Source organism: Doryrhamphus excisus, chromosome 11 (genome assembly GCF_030265055.1).
Source record: "Doryrhamphus excisus isolate RoL2022-K1 chromosome 11, RoL_Dexc_1.0, whole genome shotgun sequence".
Classification (NCBI taxonomy): Eukaryota; Metazoa; Chordata; class Actinopteri; order Syngnathiformes; family Syngnathidae; genus Doryrhamphus; species Doryrhamphus excisus.
In genome coordinates, this window is record NC_080476.1 from 14,357,392 (window position 1) to 14,374,042 (window position 16,651).

Below are 16,651 nucleotides of genomic sequence, written 5' to 3' on the forward strand. Positions count from 1 at the left end.
AGCAGGCTAATACTAGCCTACTACTACTACTAGTAATTTTATATAATAGGACAAAAGCAGGCTAATAAGCAAACCTATTTTAAAAAACGGCCTAAAATGTTCTTAAGCCCCCCTAAATAATTTGATATTTTTTATTGACTTTATTTTTATCTTTTATTGATTTTTTAAATTTTTTTTACAAAAGAAATCGGACAAATTTCATATAATAGGGCAAAAGCAGGCTAATAAGCAAGCCTATTTTTAAAAAATGGCCTAAAATGTTCTTAAGCCCCCCTAAATAATTTGATATTTTTTATTGATTTTATTTTTAATTGATTAATTTTTTTAATTTTTTTTTACAAAAGAAATCTCTGACAAATTTCATATAATAGGGCAAAAGCAGGCTAATAAGCAAGCCAATAAGATAAGGCTAATACTAGCCTAGTAGTAGTAGTAATAATCAGAAGAAGAAGAATGATGATAGTAATAATAATAATATAATAATGATTATGATATCATTGATCACTGTTGATCACTGTGGCCTAAAACAATTGAGTATCTCTACTAAATTTGTCCAAAAGTGGGAAAGTTATATCCTAGTTCTTGTTCCTTATTTGTTTTGGGGATTTTTTTAAATATCTACTACATTTATTCATATCCCGTGCATCTCCAGGGGGCTAAGCCCCCCCCTGTCCTCAGAACCTAGTGACGCCCCTGGTGCATACTAGCATAACTAAGTCATCAGTCCGGAATCATTAGTCGAAGTCCGAATCTTCGATGATATTGTGGAGTTCCAAGTCATGAAAATGATTCAAGTCAAGTCCACACCTCCGGCATCAGTACTCCGCGACCCCCCGACTTTATTCCAGCTAATTTGACTGTTGTGTTTCCATGATCCAAAGTCCTGTGCCAGGGACAACGCATCTGAACCGCAACCCTGGTCCTAATCATCCAAATGACTTAACAGGCTTAGCACGGCGGCGAATTCCGGTGCCACAAGTGGTCACCTAACCCAGATAGATCTTCCGGATGAGCCACGCCACTGAGATCAACGCCAGAAACCCGAGTCCCTTTTCCTGTTGCAATGACACGACGTCATTCCGCCGAGTTGCTAAATATGAACACGGAGCTTCATTGTCTCGTATTCTCACCGGATCATTCCAACCACCCAATTATCCCCGAGCGCCATGAGAGGTGACCCAAACTGGCCCCCCCTTGTCCCAGGTGGGTGACAGGAAGTGGGTCTCATTATTACGAGGTGAGGATGTGGCAGCCTTTACATCGGAACGCTCAAAAGGGATCAAAGGTGCACAAAGAATAGATGAGAACCAAGAACTTGAACAAGGAAGTGAAACGGAAGCAGAAGCTCTTAACTATTCCGACACTATTCCGAACTATCCCGTCTTCATATGCAGGAAATTGATGCTGGCCTAATTTAGCCCCACTGTGGGTTATTTTGCAGCCAAAAAGAACTAAAGAGACATGAAGAGAAAGCACACGCCATGCAAATAAATCAATGAGTCTCTCTGATACAACGGACTCAAACGCAGCACGCTCTTTTTTTTTTTTTTTTACTGACGCCACCAGGGCCGACAATCAGAAGGGAGCGCTGACTCATCCCGGAGTGGGAGCTCCAACGAGGCACCGCAGGGTCACCGAGTCATCTGCCGCTTTATTGAGTATTTCCTCCATTTGATGTCATTATCGCCCCGGCGATCATCATTATCTTCCTCTCGCCGCTGTCCGAGTCCCCAGATTACAGGGAGAGTCAGTGGCTGAGTGGAGATGACGAGGGCGGGTTTAATGTTTGTGATATTTTTAGTTGCTTCAGGTGTCTTTTCTTGCAGGTAGAAATGCATGGCGGGGTAAGCCGTGTGTGTGTGTGTGTGTGTGAGTGGCGGTGAGGCATAATTACCGTCGCGGCGCGACATGTGCCTCGGGTTCAAGGTCACGGTTTGATTCATTTGGAGGAGAAAAGTCGACACATAAACCAGTTTTAGATGTTCTGTAAACGGGTTAAGTGGCTTTTGAAAGGAAGCAGCGGCTGCACAGTGGTTGAGTGGTTAATTTTTGATTTATTAATTTATTTTTTTAATACTATATATATATTTATATATATATAAATATTATATTATTTTATTTATAAAATTTATTTATAAAAAATATATATATTATTTTATTATAATATTTTAATATTTATACTACTTTTTTATATATAAATATTTTTAAATTAATTTTTTATTTATTTATTTATTTATACAGTAATAATCGGCGGCACGGCGGGCGAGTGGTTAGCGCGCAGACCTCACAGCTAGGAGACCAGAGTTCAATCCCACCCTCGGCCATCTCTGTGTGGATTTTCTCCAAAAAAAACATGCTAGGTTAATTAGCCACTCCAAATTGTCCATAGGTATGAATGTGAGTGTGAATGGTTGTTTGTCTATATGTGCCCTGTGATTGGCTGGCCACCAGTCCAGGGTGTACCCCGCCTCTCTCGCCCAAAGACAGCTGGGATAGGCTCCAGCACCCCCGCAACCCTTGTGAGGATAAGCAGTAGAAAATGAATGAATGAATGTCCCTATTATTAGGGTTATTATTGCGGGTATGCTGGAGCCTATCCCAGCTGACTTCGGGTGAGAGGCGGGTGATTCGCCAGCCAATCACATGGCACATACAGACAAACAATCATTCAGTCCAGGGTGTACCCTACCTCTCGCCAGAAGGCAGCTGGGATAGGCTCCAGCACGTGAGTGAAAGGAAGCATAAAAAAACATTTCACCATTTCTGTCATTACATCCGGTTTAGTGCTTTTCATTCATTCATTCATTTTCTACCGCTTTTTCCTCACGAGGGTCGCGGGGGTGCTGGAGCCTATCCCAGCTGTCTTCGGGCGAGAGGCGGGGTACACCCTGGACTGGTGGCCAGCCAATCACAGGGCACATATAGACAAACAACCATTCACACTCACATTCATACCTATGGACAATTTGGAGTGGCTAATTAACCTAGCATGTTTTTGGAATGTGGGAGGAAACCGGAGTACCTGGAGAAAACCCACGCACGGGGAGCAAACTCCACACAGAGATGGCCGAGGGTGGAATTGAACCCGGGTCTCCTAGCTGTGAGCTGCGCGCTAACCACTAGACCGCCGTGCCGCCCTTGTTTAGTGCTTTTATTTTCTTAAATTTGACTGAAGTTGGAATGGAACGCATTAGCTTCAGCTAATCGCAGGTTGTTTTTTTTTGGGGGGTGGGGGGGGCTATGGTTACCTGTGTGCTTGATGCATTTCTGCTTCTTGGTAGTATTACAGTAATCCACTCCATCAGACAATCAGGGCTCAGCGGAGCTCATTTTCCATCCCACTCCTCCAGTTCCGTTCCCACAGTGAACGCTACAGGACGTCATTCATTCTGCATGAAATCCAGCTCTACAATACCTCAAATGTCTGTAAAAGATAATTCATAACGTTATTGGTTTTGTTACAAAATGAAGATATGTTAAAAAAAAAAAGACAACAGAAGTGAAGCTGTATTGACGTCATTTCTATTTTATTAGAAATGGATGAACCCAAGTCGTCCTCTGGTTGCCGTGGAGGTGGCATGCATACAAAAGCAGACTCCAAGTGTCCATCTGTTAGTGCCCACTAATGTTGCTGTCCTTCTCCGATGCATGGATTAGTCACACAGGATATGTACATTCAAATGACTCCAGCATCCCAAAAAACTAAATTACACTAAAAAGGAAAAAATAAAAAAACACATATGAAAAGAATAAAATTTCTTCTTGTAAATTCAATGAATAAACTGGACTTAAATTATGATTGCTTCATTGTTATAATCTTAGGCACGTTGTAGATTGCTGAGGCGTTTTAGAGGTTTTACTTCTTCCTGTGTCATTTTTATGGAAGCCCGCTTACCCCGATGATAAGTCATAATTATGACATATAAAGTCAAAAACGAGATTAAAAAAGTCATAATTATGAGAGATAAAAAGTCAAAATTAGGGACTAGGAAAGTCATAATTATGAGAGATAAAAAGTTGAAATTACGAGATAAAAAGTCAAAATTAGGGAATAGGAAAGTCATAATTATGACATGAAAAGTCAGAATGATGAGATAATTATCTTTTATTATATTCATAATTGGCACTCGGCACATGCACAGTTTGTATCTCATCATTTGGACTTTGTATCCCTTAATTGGGATTGTTTTAATCTCTGACTTTTGACTTTTTATCTTTTTTAAACTTTTTTAATGACTTTTTATCTCATAATTTCATTCATTCATTCATTCATTTTCTACCGCTTATCCTCACAAGGGTCGCAGGGGGGTGCTGGAGCCTATCCCAGCTGTCTTTGGGCGAGAGGCGGGGTACACCCTGGACTGGTGGCCAGCCAATCACAGGGCACATATAGACAAACAACCATTCACACTCACATTCATACCTATGGACAATTTGGAGTGGCTAATTAACCTAGCATGTTTTTGGAATGTGGGAGCAAACCGGAGTACCCGGAGAAAACCCAAGGGTGGAATTGAACCCTGGTCTCCCAGCTGTGAGGTCTGTGTGCTAACCACTAGACCACCGTGCCACCCCTCATAATTTCAATTTTTATTAAATTTTAGAGTTATTTAATCTCATAAATAAAATCTCATAATTTCGACTTTATATTTTCAACATTATATCTCATAATTCTGACTTTCCTATCACATAATTGTGATTTTTTAATCTCACAATTGAATTTACAGCACCATTGGGTTTTTTTTTTCTTTCAGTGGCAGAAATGGGATTCCATATATTTTTCCTCAAGCTGACGTTGGTGTAAACAAAAGGATATAAGTTCTCCGACTTTTCCTTGTAGGACCGTCATAAAAAAATAAAAATAAAAAAATAAAAAAGACAGAATTATCAATCAAAGTTTCTCCTGCTCAGGCTCTTTAACCCATGAGATATGTGAGGAACAGTGAGATGTTTACAGTGGTCATTTTCTTTGGTATAAACTAACATGATTTCTCTGCATGTCACATGATTAATTACTAATAAACAGCGTGAAAGCGACCACCATCATCATCATCATCATCATCAACGTTCTCCGAAACAACAGACAATTGTGTATTTGGCAAATAAAATCTGGCGTTAGTGAGGAGACTGAACACCTCGAAAGGAAGCATCACGCACAAGATCTTCATAAGATGAGGTAATCATCCGCTTACATCAATTCTTCAACTTTTTTACAGCAGTTCGGTTCAATATGAAGCAAAGACTGTCCCTTATTTTGAAAAAAAATCTGTCCTTCTGCAAGGTCACGGGTGAGCTATTGATTTTTTATTTTTTTTTTTGGAATGTGGGAAGTCGAGAAGAAGCAAACTCCACACTGAGATGTTGGAATGCGAGATTCCAACCCGTCGTGAGGCACGATGCGGACATTTTACTTCTCAAGTACGTAACATTAAAGGGGCTGTTAGCAACACAACGTGAGCCGCAGCAGTGAGACGCTTTCTCTCTTTTTTCCAGCAGAGATCTGCAGCTGGGTGTCGGACGGACTGCCACGTTAAGTCCCCACTCGGCGAGACATAACATGAGGTGTCGTTACGATTGTTTACCCCCCTTAGGCAAAGACGCACGACCCAATAGTTGAGAATCCCCATCAGTATCTTCTTAGCCGATTAATCTGAATTAATTAACAACACAAATCAAGATAAACTAAACACCAACAGTTAGCAAATTAATCAAAAAAGAGGCAAAAACATAATAGGCCTGCTTTCATGAATGAGTAAAGAAATTGAAATTCTAATTCGAGAGGCTGAAATTGGAGATAGTTCAAGTTTTGAATGACTGCAATACTAAAATAGTTGTTGATTAATTGGATAACTGATTAATCAGGCATCAACCTACGCTCCGCCTGTCACTGTAATTAATTTCACACATTAAGAAGGCGTTACAGTCAGTATACGGTATCGTACTCACAAAACGTGCATCGCGTCATCGCGTCTTGACAAGTCGTCATCCTGCTGGAAAATGTTGAGTGAATTGAACCACCTCTCCTGGACCGCCGGCGGGGATCTACTATATCATGTGATGTCATTTCTTTGTCCTGATTTTTGGGACTTGAGGTACAAATAAAATAATACGTTAAATTGTTAAAAATAAAGACATTTAAGATTCATGCATTCGTATGAGATGACATCATAACTGTTGAGTGACGCGGTAATAAAGCCATGAGAGTCACACTGCTCTCGGTTTTCCCAACACTAACCACCCCCCATATATCGAGACAATAGCTATGGCATCAAGTTTATCTGGCACACATACATGTTTTACACATACTGATTATTATATCCTGGAACATGAGCCCCGCCCCCTTCCCATTCGGAATACTACTGTCGTTCTCATTGCGTGGTCGCCTGGAAAGAAAGAACCTAGCATAGGAGAAAAGGAAATAGTTCAGCTTTTTTTTCCCCCTGTGACGGCAAATAAGACTTCACTGTCCCGGACAGTATTTTAGGATGCTCTGCATATCCGCTGAGACGACTAAGGCGTTTTGTGTGACCCGTTTTTCATGGCGCTCGACTGCATAACCCCCCCCACCGGGAGGCTCTTGTTGCGGATTGAATAAAAACAGGCAAAAGGGGTAAACGCTGGGAATTTGGCAAAAATCCGAGTCCTTCATCACAGCATCATTATCATCATCCAGTAAAAAAAAATACATAATTTAAAAAAAAAAAGGAGCACATTATCCACATGTGAATGCACATGAGACGTATGGGCTTCACCTAAGGCAAAGGGGGTTGTGAGGAAGTGTAAAAGGTGCTCTTTTGAGTCGGCTTCAGCAGTTCGAGTCCGTAGTGCTGCTGAGAGCCGCCAGTTGGTTTCCTGTCACAGGAATTAAAAAAAAAAAAAAAAGCACTGGCTGCTAAGTGGGAGCGTTTTCTCCCTCACCCTTCATGGTCGCTCTGAGTCCGAATCCCTCATGTGGACACGTTGAGCAGCTTGGTAGATTTATTGGGGTAATTGATAGCCAGGCTGATGGCGGCGATGTTCTTCAGAGCCTGCATGATAAAATGAATACAAATTAATTTACCACTTCCACACTGAATGGGAGTAGAGGTTTTTTTTTTTTTCCCACTGTGCATCTATGGCCGGCTACATCGAGTCTTCTGAATGCCCTGTCTTACTAATTGTGTGGAAATATGGGCTAATAACTATAAAAGCAATCTTCACTCGCTAAATGTACTGCAAAAAAGGCAAGTAAGGATAATTCATAATGCCGCCTATACAGAGAACATACTAACTCCTTATTTCTAAAATCACAAATACTTCAACTTGCTGATATAGTTCATCTTCAAACAGCTAAAATAATAATGCATAAGGCTAAAAATAACCAATTAGCTAAAAATGAATCAAACAACGATGAGCCAATTCAAGAAACAATACAAGCAGTTGATGTTTGCTAAATACAAGGATGAAGAGTCGTGCTATATATATCACTATATTGACACTTACTATGGTACCCATTATGGCATTGGATGCTCATATCACCTTGTACTTTGGTATGTGACAAAAAAATAAATAAAATTAAATTAAATAAAAGTAAAAAAAATTAAATAACATACAATTAAATAACATAAAATTAAATAACATAAAATTAAAAAAAATAATAATAATTATATTAGGAAAGCAGGAAGTGAACAAATGTAACAGTTACTGATTGTAAAAGTACCAGATGGAGGGGTAGGATTTAATAAGCTTTGCTTCTTCCTACTCCTTTTGGACATGTGGAACTGTGAACTGATTATGGGATGCATTCAATTGTAATCTGATGCATGTTCAAATGAAATTAAACCATTACTATTACCATTATATTTATATTTGGGTTCAACCATGTGAATCTTACATCAGTCCTCGTGTGTCCCACATGGCTTGGTTTCGTTTTTCACCCTGACAGGCATTCAGTCACCACGCAACTGATCCACCTACATTGTTTCTATCAGCCCATCGCATCACCCATGCATGCACCTTTGCTTCACCTTCAGGCTCCGTTAAAACGGTCAGCAGAGTGAGCACCGCAGGCCTGCTCTGGCTGCTCTGACACAAATGATAATAGACTGCAATTATCGGATACATTAGCGCAGAGTGTTCGCCGCGCATACAAAGCTGGGATTTGGTGTCAGCTGGATGTGAACGGAAGAAAACGAGCAGCGAAAAGTCAGCTGGACTTGAACATAAAGAGACCCACGACAATGGCTACGATATGGGGCAACAAAACAGGTTTGGGGGGGATCCATGTGAATAGTGACTGCTATTTACTACAGTAAACCTCGGATATATCGGACTCGGATATATCGGAAATTCGCTCACAACGGACAGATAAAAAAGAACCGATTTTTCTGTAATGCATTTCCAATAAAAATTCATTGCATATATCGGATTTTTTATAACGGATTTCGCCTATTTCTGACAAAATCTCCAGTCCCGTTCCAATGCATTTCCATTAAATTTCCCTCGCATATATCGGATGGCCGCATCGTGGCGCTCCGATTCGCCAAATCGTGACAGGCCGCTATACGACGTCATTTGCAGCGTTTGCAGCGTCGCCTGCGCATCCAGGTACATTGGAAACATAGTCAAGGAAGTGCCTTTTTATAACGGATAAAATCCGATTTACGCATATACCGGATATAAATCCGATATATGCGTAAAACGGACATTTTCCGGTATACGCATATAACGGATTTCGCTTATATCGGACAAAACCAGTGGGAACAATTGAATCCGATATATCCAAGGTTTACTGTATATATTGAATATGTAAATAAAACCTTACCAACGCTGTGTGATTCAGGAGTTGCTCATCAGTGGTCATTGCTAACAGGTACTCCTGGAGGACTCCCTGTGTCTGGAAAAAGAGTGCAAAAAATGTAGCAAATTCATCATCTTCTGCTGCATTCCTCAACACAAAACTAAATAGCCCCCTCATAAGTTACATTCAATTAAAAATTTAACCTGACCACCCCCTTCGTCTCCGTTCTCTACGTCAAAACTGACCTGTGGAATGTCGGAAATATTATATGTATCATAAACACAGTACGGCGTGAAGCCACAGGACCTTTACATGAGATGTTGAGGAGCACGGATAAGGTAAATGGGCCGAGACCAGCTAAATGGAGCATTTACGGCCCCTTGAGACAGTCCAGAGGGCCGTGGTAAACCAATCAGTCGTGCAGCACTCCGAATGTTTATGCTGGGAAACATCCGCACGCAATTTGTACACTCAGTAGTACATGACATATTGTTTTGATTGCTAAATATAACTAATATTTCCTGGGGTAAAAGGTTCATATATTCTCAGGGGACCTGAAAAATAGTAGCAATGGAAGTCTTGTCAGAGATCCTCCAAGCAAATGTTCTTGCAATTTTGCAATTGTTCTGCATTATTCACATATATTGTATTCGGCTTATTCAAGTTTTTTGCAATATTGTGCCTTATAGACTTAACCAAGAACCACAGTTGTTGTTGTTATCTTATTTTCATAAGATCTTATTTTCATATCTTATATTTCAGTCTCCATTCACACCAGGTGAAGTTAAGTGAAGAACTTGGAAAAACACCACGGGGTGATGTGCTACTTTGAACAGCAAAAACCTCAGAGCTGTACTACTGTCCTCTGGTGTGTTTGGTCGGTACTGCCTTCGCTTTTATACCCCAAATATTCAGTAGCTGGAAATGAATTCCAAACGTTACATCAGATACAACAAACCCAATGAGGTGGGTATGGAGTGAGTTTTGTTGGGGGGGGGGGACTCCTGGCCGATGGCAATGTTTATAATCCAGGAGACTTCTGTTATTATTAATAATTCAATGCAAGAAGAGAGCGAGAGCGATGGATGACAGCGAGTAACGGATGCGGTGCAGCAGTTGGCTGTCTGGCAGATGGCGGGGCTGAACTTTGGCCCCAAGCCCAATAAAGAGCAGGTGGGCAGGGGGGAAGAACACGGATGGAGGTCATACAGAATAAGATGTTCATTATCACACAAAAACATTCCCAAAGAATAGATTATTACTACATATTTGATACAATTATAAATGTATTTTAAAAAATAAATAAAAAATAAATGAATAAATAAAAAAATAAAAATAAATAAAAATAAACTTAAACTATATTAGGAAAGCAGGAAGTGAACAAATATAACAGTTATTCATTCATTCATTTTCTACCGCTTTTCCTCACAAGGGTTGCGGGGGTGCTGGAGCCTATCCCAGCTGTCTTGGGGCGAGATATAGACAAACAACCATTCGAGATATAGACAAACAACCATTCACACTCACATTCATACCTATGGACAATTTGGAGTCGCCAATTAACCTAGCATGTTTTTTTTTTTGGAATGTGGGAGAAAACCGGAGTACCCGGAGAAAACCCATGCATGCACAGGGAGAACATGCAAACTCCACACAGAGATGGCCGAAGGTGGAATTGAACCCTGGGGTCCTAGCTGTGAGGTCTGCGCGCTAACCACTCGCCCACTGTGCCGCCGATTATTACTATATAAATAAATAAATAATAATTTTTTTTTTAATTTTATATTAAAATTATATATAAAAAATTAATATAAATATATATTAAAATAATATAATAATACAATAATATTTATATATATATAATTAAATATATATTATTAAAAAAATGAATGAAGAAATAAAAAAATTAAAATAAAAAAAAACCAAACAAACAAACTATATTAGGAAAGCAGGAAGTGAACAAATGTAACAGTTAGTGATTGTAAAAGTACCAGATGGAGGGGTAGGATTTAATAAGCTTTGCTTCTTCCTACTCCTTTTGGACATGTGGAACTGGGAACTGATTATGTGATGCATTCAATTGTAATCTGATGCATGTTCAAATGAAATAAAACCATTACCATTACCAAATATCAAATACTGTAAATGTTATTTGATTGTACCAAAATGTGTCATAGTTAAAGGTGCACTCTGCAGGCGACCCCAAGGAGATAAAAATACCACAGAGTTTCACTTCACACTCTTTTCCCTCTCAAGCAAATTCTCCACAATGCCAGATGTGACGTGTTTGTTCTTTTGTTGCCTTGCGTGGGTGACGTTTACTCACAATGGCGCGGGCCTCTGCTATGAAGAAGAGTTCTGTGAGAGCTCTGTGAAGAGGCAGCAGTACAGTGATGCTGGTCGGGTCCTGGCTCAAGTTGTTTTCCATTGACATAAAGAGCTGCCACAGAGGTCGAAGCAGGGTCAGCACATAGGCTCTGCAGTGCATACAAATCCGTACTTAGACAAAGATGGCACAAGGTTAAAAGAGAACTGTAGTAAAAGAAGTCGGGCATCGGTTATGATGATGCCATATTGAAAAAAAACAAAAAAAAACAAGTACAAATCATCTGACTTATTGAGCAGATAGGACATCCTAACCTTGAGTGTGGCCGCTGTGCCCAGACAGCGCCTCAATCAGGCAAATTTCTAAACACATCCTGTACCACATGTCCGTGGTGAAAGCAGGATGTGAGCAATTTATGAAGGTTTTTATGCAAAGATTATGCAGAAGAGCAAAATAAGATTTGACTATGTGATGTCCAAGTGAATGGCACTGTTAGAAGATGGGTGTGCAAAGTGTGGGAGGCCCCTTTTAACCTTAGAAAAGGTACCCATTTTACAAATTGTATTATTTATCATTTCCAGACTGAAGATTTTTTTTTTTTTTGTCATTCACAGGCATTCTGGTCCCTGAAAAGCAAATATCGCTTCATTCTTACGTCTGGGATTGACACTGCAGGAGACGTAGCAACAAGTGAATAGCTTTGAGTCTCTGGTTCCCCGTTTGGCGACACGCCACGCCCACTTGCCACTCCCAGATATCGGCCAATGGCAGCTGACCGAGCACTTGGTCATCCGTCAACATTTGTTTCAGGATCTCGAAACCTGATTCAAAGAGACAAAGAGTCGAACAAGACGGCTCGTTATGAGGAACGCTGCGTAAAGAGATAGATAGTGTGGTGTGGAGACCAAGGACTCAAAGAGGTCTATCTGTACCTGTCTGGAAGCGACCCCTGTGACCTCCTGTGATGGTGAACTTGTAGCCCCACTCTGTGTTGCTCATGTCTGACGTAAACTTGTAGTACAGGGTGTCACCTGGGAAAACGATACGGGACATGTTAGTGTTTTCCCATACACACCAAATTCACACATGCTCATAAACACATTATAATGGGAATGCTACAATTTTTAGCAACTTAGTCGCTGTTGTGGTGCGTGCGTGTAATCGGTTTGCATGTTCAAAGAAGCAAACTTCAGCTAGCAGCTTAGTAAATAAGCATTTGTGCTGCACAAACAAACAAACAGGGTCACTAACACAAACACAAACACCCACCACATTCATGGTGCAAACAACATGAACAACAGATAATAATAATTTAAAAAAGAAAAAAAAATCCAAAAATTGTTACAACTACAATGATGAAAAATGGTAATGGTAATATTAATATTTTTTAATATTAATTAAATAATTAAGTAATTAATTTAATTAAGTAATTAATTTAATTAAGTAATTAATTAATTAAGTAATTAATTAAAATTTATATTAATTAGGTATACATTAATTAACTATAATAATGGTGATAATAATAACAATAATAATGGTAATAATGATAAAGATTATAACAATAATGATAATGATAATAATAATATTACAATGATAATAACAGGGGAAAACAAGACTGTGGCATGAACATGATTATTCATTTATTCATTCATTCATTCATTTTCTACCGCTTTTTCCTCACGAGGGTCGCAGGGGGTGCTGGAGCCTATCCCAGCTGTCTTCGGGCGAGAGGCGGGGTACACCCTGGACTGAAACAACTACAGTTCCCATGATGCTTTCGGAAGACAGACCCTTGTATTAGTACCACACGTTTTAATAGACGTCCTATGCCACATGTTTTGATCTGACAAATCTTAAGTACGTTTGATCAAGTGTGGTATTACGATAGCTTGCAGGGGTGCTGGAGCCTATCCCAGCTGTCTTTGGGCGAGAGGCGGGGTACACCCTGGACTGGTGGCCAGCCAATCACAGGGCACATATAGACAAACAACCATTCACACTCACATTCATACCTATGGACAAATTGGAGTGGCTAATTAACCTAGCATGTTTTTGGAATGTGGGCGGAAAACCAGAGTACCCGGAGAAAACCCACGCATGCACGGGGAGAACATGCACACAGAGATGGCCGAGGGTGGAATTGAACCCTGGTCTCCTCGCTGTGAGGTCGCTGTGAGGTCTGCGCGCTAACCACTCGACCGCTGTGCCGCCGGCTTGTGATCAGATAGTTGAATACAAATGTAAATAATGGAAAGATATATTTTGATTGATGTAAGAAATGCACTGGAATGTTTCATATATTTAATAATATATAAAATTTATATAATATATTAATATAATAATATATTATACATATTATATTATACAATAATATATAATAATAATAATATAATAAATAATATAATTTAACACAACTGTATGGAAGACATGATGGGTGAGGGAGCGATGTAGCGAGGGACACATGCGTCACGGGGAATTATGCAACATGGATTATGACATCATCCCCACCCCCGCTTTGCAACCCACAGCCACAAGCGCACCGTAGTCCTGTGTGGAACGCCGCATGTTACTGCCCTATTTACACTGACGGGGAGTCTCATAACGATTCTCACCTGGAATCTCAAAATCAGACCATTTCTGAGGGGAGCCACTGAAGATGTGGACGTCCTGCAGGAAGTCGCTACTGCTGGACATGATAAATTCATCACAACCTTCCTCTGTGTGGCAGCGGGAATCGAATTTCACAGACAAGTAGATGGCCCCTGGGATGTGCACCTTGTCCTGAGAAAGTGAAAGTGAAAGTGAGCGAAAACTGCATGCACTCGACAAAAACGAACCAGCAAGACACTCACTCACCTCAAAGTTAGTGTTGTTGTCGTACGGGTGTTTGGATTCTCTGACCTGCACGGCCATACCAGGCTCTTCCATGAACTGACAGGCAGTGAGGGACAAGCTGCATAGCATACTTTGGCTGCAGCCTTTCAATACCCTTTGGAGAATCTGTTCCAACAATAATAAAGCATAATTATACAAGTTTTAATGAAAATTCATTAACTTCTTGCTGATCCGAGCTCCTCCCACGTCTCACCTTCTCCCACAGCGGCCGCTCCTCCAGCTGCATTAACATATCCAAAATGTAGGCCATGTGAGATGCACCGTTCAGTTCTAAGGCCTCCTCGCTCAACTGTGCCTCAACAGGCCAATCGGCCAGCAGTGACGCGAGCACGTGACGGGCGTACAGCGTGGCGATGGCGTGGTTGACCTTCACCAAGTACTGACCGACCGCCCGATTGCTGCGAACATCCAGTTCTTTGTGCAGCAAAGCCGAGCTTTTTGTGCGTCGTTGTTTGGCGTAGCTTAGCTGCAGGTCGCTTTCCGAGTTGGTGATGAGTCGCTGCGTCACGACGTTGATCTCCTCCGTGGCTTTGTCACATTGACCGGGTTTAGACTGTGGGAAAAGGACGATATTTACCACATTGTTCTCTTTCTAATTGATTTAAGAGATATGTTCTATAGCACTAAATACATAAAAATAAAGTATTAAAAATAAATAAATAAAAGCGGTAGAAAATGAACCAATGAATAAATAAAATGGCACTCCTTACAATATGTTCAATAATGAAGCAGATTAAATAAAGCTTTTCATAAATTTACTGTCACGGTTTTAGTGAAATGTGCTAAAAATGTCTTAGATCAGGGGTCTCAAACACGCGGCCCGCGGGCCAAATGTGGCCCGCAGGACACTACTTTGAGGCCCCCGCCTTGATATGAAAATTTTATGTTAGTGCGGCCCGCGCAAGTTTGATATGGATGCTGTATGGTATCATGTACCCAGAAAAAATTATTACGTTTGATTCATGTTCATGTTAAAGGTTAAATAACTGTTAATAGCTATCCTCCCTATCCGTGTGGAAGTGGTACGTTTTTGGCTATTTAAGTTTAAAGGAAATAACTTGAAGGCTACCGTTTAGGTGGCTAGCTCTCTAGTTTGCGAGTTAGCATGTGTCTCAAGACCCTGCAGTTGCGCAATATGTTGTAAATAAAAAGAGTATAAATGTGACTATAGTCGTGTTTTGTCATGTCTACAGGGCTCTAATAATGCTTTGTTCATTTTAATCTGAAAAAAATCATTTGTCTACCCACCAACTATATGTGGTTTCTTAAGTGTTTATTATTTGCCGTTTTATTATTATTATTATATTTATTTATTTATTACTGATTGATTGATTTTCTTTATTCTTGATTTGTTTATTTATTTTTCATCTTATTTTGTGTAGAAAAATAAAAAGTAAGATATTTTTATTGAGAACAGTGGAATGTTTTATCAGAGCGAAGTTTTTTAATTTTTTTTGTTTTTAATAAATGTGGTTTTTTTTGAAAACCTGATGCGGCCCAGTCTCACCCAGACCCGAGCTCCAGTGGCCCCCCAAGTAAATTGAGTTTGAGACCCCTGCCATAGATGTTTCTTTAGTGATTAATACTAAAATGAGAAAATAAATAAAATTAATTGATTTAAGAGATATGTTCTATAGCTCTCAGTAATAGCCAGGTAACAAAAGAACCTTCAATTTATGAATATGATTCTTTTGAGGTTCATTTGACCATTTTTGGAAATTAAAATGACAACAAAAGGCCTACATGCCCACACCAAAAGTATTAAAAGCAACATTTTCATGGATGAGGACGCCTAAGAAGGTAACCAAGACATGAGAAGCAAATTTGATGGTTATTGTTTTTAGTGTATTTTATAGCTGATTTAATACACGGGTCAAAACCGACCCGCTAACATAAGAATTGATACCAGAAAGCTTAGTCAAAAAATGCAACAACGCTGTGTCGGTAACTTACGATGCAGGACGCCACAATCATATCGGTGTCAACAGCCTTGATGTTTCGCTCCTCTGAGTGAGGTCGTCGGGTTGGCTGCCATTTCTGAGCTAAAGTGCGGATTGTCTCGTCTGTTTTAATCTCCTCTCCGTCAAATCTGGGGGGAAAAAAAGACATGTGATCACATAAAACAAGAAGCCAAACTTCACTTTTGGGTTACAGTGTGACTTTTTCATGTGAGACATTGTATCTGGGCCACCTGGTAGGAGACTTTGTGTTAAGAGAAGATATGTATTTATATAAAATCATATTGGTGGCAGGTAAAAAAAAGCCATTACCAAGAAATGGCTTACTTACACTCATATATGCCTTTACTCATCTGTATACACCAGTCATTATTTGCACTATAACCCGTTTATCATTGCACTAAAATGAATATATCTGCAATATGTCTGCTCCTGCATATGTTCCTGTGCAATACTATGTATATATTTTGGATATCTTGCATATATGTTGTTAAATTGTCTTTTTTTACTCTACTTTTATATGCTTTTTTTTTTTTAAACTTGACTACTGCACTGAAGGGCGGCACGGCGGTCGAGTGGTTAGCGCGCAGACCTCACAGCTAGGAGACCAGGGTTCAATTCCACCCTCGGCCATCACTGTCTGGAGTTTGCATGTTCTCCCCGTGCATGCGTGGGTTTTCTCCGAGTACTCCG

General features: G+C 40.0%; 1 protein-coding gene across 3 annotated transcripts in view; it reads right to left on the bottom strand.

The window, feature by feature from the left end:
• Positions 1–3,405: 3,405 nt before the first annotated feature.
• The window catches only part of zzef1 (zinc finger, ZZ-type with EF hand domain 1), a 45,597-nt gene continuing 32,351 nt past the window's right edge, over positions 3,406–16,651 (bottom strand). For 2 of the 3 annotated variants that reach the window (XM_058087168.1, XM_058087170.1), the window contains 9 exons: positions 15,954–16,089; positions 14,194–14,553; positions 13,962–14,105; positions 13,718–13,886; positions 12,038–12,136; positions 11,761–11,926; positions 11,106–11,256; positions 8,804–8,875; positions 6,262–7,028 (listed from right to left, as the gene is read on the bottom strand). In XM_058087168.1, coding sequence (XP_057943151.1) covers positions 6,948–7,028; positions 8,804–8,875; positions 11,106–11,256; positions 11,761–11,926; positions 12,038–12,136; positions 13,718–13,886; positions 13,962–14,105; positions 14,194–14,553; positions 15,954–16,089 — 1,378 coding nt within the window. In that variant the 3' untranslated portion in view covers positions 6,262–6,947. Of the gene's footprint in view, positions 3,425–6,261; positions 7,029–8,803; positions 8,876–11,105; positions 11,257–11,760; positions 11,927–12,037; positions 12,137–13,717; positions 13,887–13,961; positions 14,106–14,193; positions 14,554–15,953; positions 16,090–16,651 lie in introns of those variants that run through there. The other variant, XM_058087169.1, reaches the window with a different exon arrangement.